This window comes from Echiichthys vipera, assembly GCF_963691815.1.
Source record: "Echiichthys vipera genome assembly, chromosome: 12".
Lineage (NCBI taxonomy): Eukaryota > Metazoa > Chordata > Actinopteri > Perciformes > Trachinidae > Echiichthys > Echiichthys vipera.
The window spans coordinates 22,527,161-22,535,228 of record NC_139837.1 but is presented as its reverse complement, the minus strand read 5'-3'; the positions used below and the strand labels follow the sequence as shown (position 1 = coordinate 22,535,228).

Below are 8,068 nucleotides of genomic sequence, written 5' to 3'. Positions count from 1 at the left end.
CGCGCGTGTGTGTGTGTGTCCTTGTTGCCAGGCAGATACAGTCCTCCACATGGCTCACCTCTGACATCAGCGTTTCCTCGCCTCTCTCCTACCACCTCCTCTGCCGCCTGTTTCTCCCCAGCGACCAAGGCAAGACCCCCTGCCCAGATACACTTAACACACTTTAAGAACACTCTTACCATACCGCCCTTTTTCTCCTCCCCACACCTCTATTGTATTTTTACAAAGGCAGTGAGCTGAGGCTATTTGTGGGCTATTATGACAGCCACATGTAAACACTCATCACTCTCACTGGCGTCTGCCAAATCCTGCAGAGTGGAGCCAGGTCACTGCAAAAAATAGTGCACTGTACAGTGCTGGATTTGTTAACCTTTTATTAAGTGGGATCTTTTTTTCCATCTGAAGCCAATGAGCCAGTGTGTTGCATGTTTTGATGGGTTACAAAGGAAGATGTCACCAGCCTTGACCCCAGCATACACTCTCACCTGGGTTTCACTGTTTCTAGCTGCATGGGCCAGCAACAGCATTAGTTCATGTTGTTAAACTACCATCCACACAGTTGCCAGTTCACCATGTACGCCCAGCTAAAAGTAGTGCAGTTTAATACAACAGTCCTGCAGTAAAGGCTGCAGTCCTTGGTGCAGTAGAATTGTGTTGCTTTACTTTGACATCAGTGAGGGAAGAAAAAAACAACTTTTCTGTATGATGTCATTTTGCTTCTACAGCTCTGCCATCTATGTCCTTCAAACTGAAACTCTCATGAGGAGGGCTTATTGCATGACTGTATTAGACTGCATTGGTTAAATAAGTGTTTGTTTGTTTTCAAGATAGTGATAATTTATTAATTAGATTTGTAAGATGGGTCCCAATAATGTACTACACAGCAGTTCCACTGTTTGGGCTAAAGAGGTTTAAAGATCAATGATAGGCCTGTAAATGTGGAAACTAAAAGTCGAAGATATTGTTTTTACGTGATATTTTAATTGCAAACTTTTTCACAACCATCATTTCATAATGCAGGTTAACTTCTCAAAATATAATATTAAAGCACAAATGCACTCTTGATCAGCATATCACTGAGCACCCCAGCTGACCACAGCTTTTGTACAGAACACTACCTGGATCAAATAATAGCTTTCAAAAAAAAATCACAAAGAGTTGCCAGGTAAGTTTGGTATTGCATTTGCATCACTTCATTACAACAAAGTTTACACATTCACAGGAGCATATTTCAAATAAAAAATTCATACACCTTTTTATGACTATCTGTGTTGTGTTGATGCAGTTAAACCTGAAAGATTATGGCTCACAGTTTGAATAATGGGCAAATCATTTCTACCCCAGTCTTTGTTCAGAGAACTATCCATCTGCTCTTCACCAGCCTTTTTCACACTTCTCCCTCCAACTGCTTGATGTCAAAGGTCATCAAAACAGACATGTCACTGGACTCCCCTGTTGTGGCAGCCAGTTTCATTTGTTGGAGACTGTTTCCACTGAAAACCTCTCCCTCCCAGACTCTGCTCTTATTCAGTTTCAGATCAGTTCGTGTCTCTCCCATCACGCTCACCCTCTGGGCCCCGGGGACCCTCACCCTGAAGCGCACCCATGAGAGGGGCTCCAGCAGGCCCACGCGAGGCTCAAAGAGCACGCAGCCTTTCCTCCAGGCTGAGTAGACGCAGGGGAAAGGAGGCCCCGGATGATCACAGCTGTTCCTCAGAACAAAGTCACACATGGGGTTGAATTCTCCGCCATGAGTGATCTTAGCATACAGGCCAAGCCGATACAACCCAGCCTCAGGTAGGCTGATGCTCACCGTCACCTTGCTGTCTGTGTATGTGCAGAAGAGGTGCCGTGAAAGCGGGATTGCTGCTGTTTTGTTCTCTTCTCTGCTGAGCACAGTGTGAAGCTCAAGGTCCTGCTGGTTGTGGAAGGTGATGTTACACTTGCCTTGCTGGGTACTCACCAGCGCTGTTGTGTGGCTGAATTTGGACAGCCCCGCCTCTAATGTGCGGGTCCCGGGCCCGCACACCGAGCCCAGGTTAGGAGGGTAGAGCTCAACCGGACTAACCACCTTCCCTTTACAGTGCAACAGGAAGTTTGCAGCATTCTGGAACTTGACTTCTGTTTTCTCATAGTCTCGCACAAACACTGACAGCCGGTAGAAGCCTCGCAAGGGGCATAGGACATGGCAGGTGAGAACATCCGGTTGAATCTGAGTAGCTAGGCAGCGCTTGGCTACAGCAGCTTCCAGTTGTGGGTGGACCAGTTCACACAGCACCATCAGAGGCCTGGATGTCTTCAACGTCAACTCAAAGACGCCTTCTTCCACCTCTGCAGCCTTGCTGCCCTGGCTGCTGCCTGTGACGCCCAGAGATCCTGCAACAGGCTGCAGGCCCCAAGACAAGAAGGGGTTCTCTGGGATCTCCTCCCTGGCCCTGGGGATCGGACACTCGACTGTGAAGGAGCAGACCCATATCAGAGGTGTGGTGGCTGTTTCAGGTCTGGCAAACACCTTCACGTCATACACGCCACTTGCAGGTGGCAGGAGCTGCAGCTTCATGCTCCGATGGGAAACTGTTAGGAGGCCAAAGGAGGAGTTGCTGGACTCTTTGTGCTCTGGAGCTCCACAGTGGAGAAGGTCCCGATGCTGTGTGATCTCGTAGGTAAAAGTTGTTGGCCTGGAGAAGCTGAGGGACACGTTTGCCTCGCCATCATCTTAGAAAGAAGAACATTAGAAGTGAATTGTTAAAGAAGTTTTAAGACCATTTCTCTTTATATACAGGAAAATACGATACTAAATGATATGTATATAATCTAATCAACAGAAGTGAGGACAGACCTGTGACGATGTGACAGTAATGAGGCTGAATCAGCCTGAGTCCCATGGTGAAGAAGGCTGAGGTCTTGAACACCCTCCTCTCAAACTCCTCCCGGGGGATGGGCTTGTCCAGGAGCTGCCATTTCGTCTCATCGGGGAAGTGTGAATCTATGAACTCCTCTGGGTCTGTTAGGAAATAGAAATCGTCGAACCTGGGAGGCAACAGATGGAGACGGCACACTGGTTTGAGACTCGACTCGCAGCTGGTTTCTCATGTATGATGACAAACCAAAGAGCAAACTTGTCATGATTGCAGTGCTATAGTGATTTTATTGAATGTTTGCAGTAGGAATTAAAAGATATTAATCACACAGATTAGGCTTTATATTACCAGTTTGGCTGTATTTTACAGAAAACTACATCACCACTGAATAGTGAATGTTGTGGAATCATTATCCGCTCTTCCCTTCTCAAACCTTTTGATGAAGCTTTCATGTTCTATATCTACTCGTCCTGCTCCCCAACAGGCGTCCAATAGGAACCACTGTCCTCCCAGAAGTACAGAGTTCCACAAGTGATCAGATTTCACATTCTCCAGGCTCTGGCCCTGAAGGTACCCGATGCCCTTACTGTGACCCGGCACTTCTTGGCACTCAATGCCCACCTCTCTGTAAACAAAAAACAAATGGAGCACATTCACTTATTTTATATCCTGTGACCTTAAAGTTATTGAATGTGCTTTAGGTTTGAAACACAATCAATACTAAATGACTGGAGGGAAGAATAGAGAAGGAATGTTTTTGAGTCTATACTCACATACGGATGGCGTCAGAATCATATTGTGCGATATGTTTTGTAATGTGGTTGCATTATAACACCTTTTCAGAAGCACTCTGAATGGGTTTTCTTCCAGCCAGCCATTAGTTTCAGTTTATTTTAGTGAGCCATATGAAAGTATCGACATTGAAGACATCCTCAGTGTCTTACTTATTGAAAGATTTTAGTTGTGTTTACCTGCACATCTCTGTACAGAGGACGGAGTAGCCGCAGCACACCCCCCGACCAGCTGCTATCACTTCCTCTGGGGAACTGAGCTTCTCTGAGCGGCCAAGGTAGCCACTCACATCATACTCTGTTAAGACAACATTCCTTTTATTGCAAAACAAGGAGTAAATATAAACACCTGCCCTGAAAATAGATTCATCTCCTATCCCAGAATTCATAATGTAGGTTGTACACTAGGATTTCTATGCAAGTATATATAGATCAGTAAATACCCACCGATGTTGTGGCACAGCCAGACCCAGATGGCACGAAGCCTCTCCAGCTCATTTCTGGCTCCTTGTGTGATGCTCTGTACTATCGCCTTTACATCATACACACACTTTTCCTTCAGCTGCAACAAACACACACGCACACACACAATGAAATTTTCACTATTCGATTTGCTTTCATAGGCACTTAGTCCTTAAAGTAATTAATACTTTAACATAGACCTGTCAACAACTATCACAGTTGTTTTTTTCCTCATCATCGTCTCACAGCATCATCCTATTTACCAGCATCTTTCAATGTCGCCCAGTGTTCAGATTATTGAACAAACCAGGTTATTCATCCATGCTCAAGGATGCAAGTGCTGCCTGAGAGCTAGGGTATGTGTTATGTATTTATTGCTGGCATTGCTTAATGCTTTTCCTGCAGAGCTCACGAACACAAAGACCCTTCTCCGTGCTAGGCAGCTGAGGTCTTGTTTTTTGCTGCAAATGGTTTTAAAGTATGAATAAGCTTTGCTCACAAACTATGTTTTTGCTAGTGCCGGGTAGATTTTCACTTTGGCTGGCAACAGTAAAAATGTTAGTGCTACCTATATATATATGTCCTGTTTATGTGTTGTCACCTCTGCTCCTGCCCTGATGACATGTGAATCGACCCTGTGGAAGACCTCGGTGTTGGTGAAGAGGTCCTTTCGACGTCTCCTCTTCCCTACGGCCACAGGGCTCGGTGACAGCCTCTGTCCCAGGTGTGCTTTTGGTTTCAGCTGCCTGTGTTCCTCCGCCTCCTTCCTCACCGCGCTCTTCTTCACCACGGTGATGGTCCTGGCTGCGCTCTCTGACGACAGCTGTCTCTTTGCTGCAGGACGCTGATCTTCACTGTCAACTGTTAGTTTCTCAAACACGCTCTGCCTGGAGACCACAGCACTTTGGGAAGCTTCAGCACAGACCAGGACATGGGCAGCTGCCTTGTCTCCCTGAGGAGGAGGCTTTGAGCTCTCCCGGGCCTGTTTCTCATTATTATGTACCAGAGCCCCTATAACAGCAACAGGGCTCGCTTTGCTTAAGATTTGATTCTCCGGGAGGTCATGAAGCTCCAGGGCCTTCACCTGTACGCATCCTTTCTGGGTCACCTCATCTTGCTGAGAAAGGCGAGCAGCACAGGAGAAGGGGAAGGAGAACTTCTGAATTGCAACTTTAGCTGACATTATGCCGGAAGCATGGCGTCCTAACCAAAGAGAAGGTAGATGCTATTTAAAAGACAGTAGTCATTTTCTTTCATGCTATTATTCTTAATCCTGTGAGCAGGTATGGCTTCAGTTCCTCAATCAGTAACTTACAATCAAACACATGTTGCTGTTGGAAAGTTCCATAGAACATTCTGCACTGAGTGAAGCAGAAAGTATTTTCCATACAGTACATTCTGTGTTAGACAGTGATGAATTGGCAATTATATCATGTCTATTCATGACCAGAAATGAATGCAAAGGTTGGAATCATTAGTCATTGTCACAGCTAACCGTGCAAAAAAAGTCAAAGCCTTCACCAGATTAGTATGACCTTATAACTTCCTGTGTGTGATGAACCTGCAGATTGATGGCTGTATTCAACATGTCTTAAAAATGAGCAACATGTGTGAACACATTGATGAGCATACTTTGACTGAAACTTGGTGATCTGGTTAATATGTATCGGTTTATTCTTTCGAAGGGCCAGCAGGTTGGCACAGCGCACGCACTGACCGCCCTTCAACCGGATGACCCAAGCTGAAGCACGATGTTGGCAAGTGTCTGCCCAGCTCAAGTGTCCTTCAGCAGGCCACTAATTCCTATAAGCTCTGTGAGCACTGCGCTGCTGCTGACCCTGACCTCTGACCTTCCTGGTGTACGTCTACAGTGAAGGTCCCCAAGGATATCATAAGGTATCACCATTTGTGTTTTTGGAGCAAATCCAGTCCCCATGATAAAACCAAATCCTGATCTTTTTTCCAAACAAGTGCTTATCTAGAATCGTACGGCATTTTAATGTCACTAATACTTCATGATAACTCTTTAAAATGCAGATTTATGTCAGATTAACACATAAAAGTAAAATCCCAGTCTAGGTAGGTTTATGTCGTTACATCCCGTAAAAGTTTACTCACCCTGAGAGGATTTAAATGCCTGCTGGATGTTTGTTGGAGTGTCGGGCAGAGATGTTTCCACTGTGTTCTCAGTGGTCCCCAGTTGCAGGGGGAGGCTTATATACCCTCCCAGTCCTGGCCTGCCAGGACAGGCCCCAGAATAACAGACCTAAAAATACTACAAAGCAGTTAAGACCAGCCAATAGAGTAAGCCCCAACTGAGGAGTGTGACGTCTGCGTGTGTGTATTTGTAAGTGTGCGCAATGTGTGCGTGGGGCTTACAGATGTATGTTTTCCGATGTGCTTGTGCTCTCTACATGAATTGGCTGATCAGCACATACACTGCAGCATATCAGAGCGCAGTATGAATTTGTGGATGTGTGTGTGTGTAGGCATGTTGGCATGTGTCCATATGGATTGCCAATGTGTACAGAACGTATGGCGTTGATGGGCGGGTGGGAAGGTTGGCACGTGAGCACGTGTGGGTTGCAACAGAGGGGTCGGATTCGACGAGAAGTTAAAAGAAAGAAAGGGACAAAAGGGTTTATGAAGGGTCCTGGTATACGATAACGCCCACATCAACATCAAGCACACACTCAGTCACCCCTGTTCCATTTAATCGAAAAGATCAGTATCACATGCAATGCCTTAAAACATGTTCACGCTTAAAACTGTTTCAGTTCCAACCGCAGCAGGTGGAGTACAGTTGGTTTATCAGCACTTTCACATCTCAAAACAGCTGCCTCCAGTCCAAAAAAATTACACTGTGAGACCATTGAGAAACATTTGCGGGCCAGTAAACCAATGAGTCAGAAAAAAACCCTGCAGAGCTGACGGAACTGCTGAGTTGGGTGATAATTATGTGTTGCTTTTACATTACACAGTCATTTGCACGCTTGTTGTAAAAATATTGATCATAAATCATATTTTTTTTAAAGATTCACGTTGATCCTCACCCCAGCAATAGGATATGCCAATATGGAACAGAATTTCCAAAAATATTTAACACATAGAAAGGTGTTTCACAACCCAACAAGAAACCCAACAAGAAATATAGGAATAATATAGGAATACAATGTAGATATAGGTAGGAATGGAAGTGAAATGAGAAACAGAGACATGCAGGGAAACACTGACACAGTCCTAAATGTACTTTAATCAATGCACAATTAAGTATCATTTTCTATGTTCCTCACTGTGCTCTGAATGTGTTCATACATAAATACTGCAGAAAGGAGACCACTCCTGGAACATGGCTTTTGTCAAATCGAACCACCAAAAAATGAAGAGGAAGAAGTACAACTTGTTGGGTGATCAGCGTATCACATCATCCCACAGATACAGTATTACATAACTCCACCATATGTTTGTGTTTGTGTTTGTGTTGGTGTCGATGTTGATGCGTGGGTGCGGTGGAGGGACAGTCACCTCCGCTGGTGGTGGATCCCGAGCCAGCTGACTGTGAAACCGCGGAGTAATAATACCATCTGGAACAGCTGTCAGCCAAGGAACCTCGCACTGGCTTATTAGGGAGAGCAGAGGAGCAAAGGGGGGGGGGGATCTCTCCAACTCAGAAAAGAGGTGAAACACATGGAGGGGAGATGTGAAGCATTGATGGGTTAGGGCAATGAAAAAGAAACTGAAAAAGAGAGGAATGCTAATCTGCTTCCAGGCATTAGTGAATTTCTTATGGTGAGAAAATATGTTTAACAGTCGCTTTTGGGGGATGTCTTTAGATGTCTGGTTTAAGCAACCATCCACACTATTTAACCATCAGACAAACCTGTCGAGGTGGTTCCTTAATTTACATGCATTTATATCATTGAAGTTAATAGACTATGGGGTCTCAGTACAGTG

The 8,068-nt window shown here is 45.1% G+C and overlaps 1 protein-coding gene across 1 annotated transcript; it reads right to left on the bottom strand.

The window, feature by feature from the left end:
* Window positions 1-961: 961 nt before the first annotated feature.
* Window positions 962-6,292, bottom strand: ky (kyphoscoliosis peptidase). Its single transcript, XM_083923886.1, has 7 exons — window positions 6,233-6,292; window positions 4,716-5,317; window positions 4,100-4,214; window positions 3,833-3,950; window positions 3,295-3,486; window positions 2,840-3,030; window positions 962-2,715 (listed from the first exon to the last, which is right to left on the bottom strand). The coding sequence occupies exons 2-7, from the start codon at window positions 5,295-5,297 to the stop codon at window positions 1,388-1,390; spliced, it is 2,526 nt and encodes an 841-aa protein (XP_083780012.1). The 5' UTR covers window positions 5,298-5,317; window positions 6,233-6,292; the 3' UTR covers window positions 962-1,387.
* Window positions 6,293-8,068: the final 1,776 nt, after the last annotated feature.

Excerpts from the sequence above, each read along its gene's own strand:
- ky (XM_083923886.1), bottom strand. The coding sequence starts at position 5,297 with ATGTCAGCTAAAGTTGCAATTCAGAAGTTCTCCTTCCCCTTCTCCTGT. Across the intron at positions 4,215-4,715 it reads TCATCAGGGCAGGAGCAGAG|CTGAAGGAAAAGTGTGTGTA; the intron begins GTGACAACACAT and ends TGTTTGTTGCAG. Across the intron at positions 3,951-4,099 it reads CTGGCTGTGCCACAACATCG|AGTATGATGTGAGTGGCTAC; the intron begins GTGGGTATTTAC and ends TTGTCTTAACAG.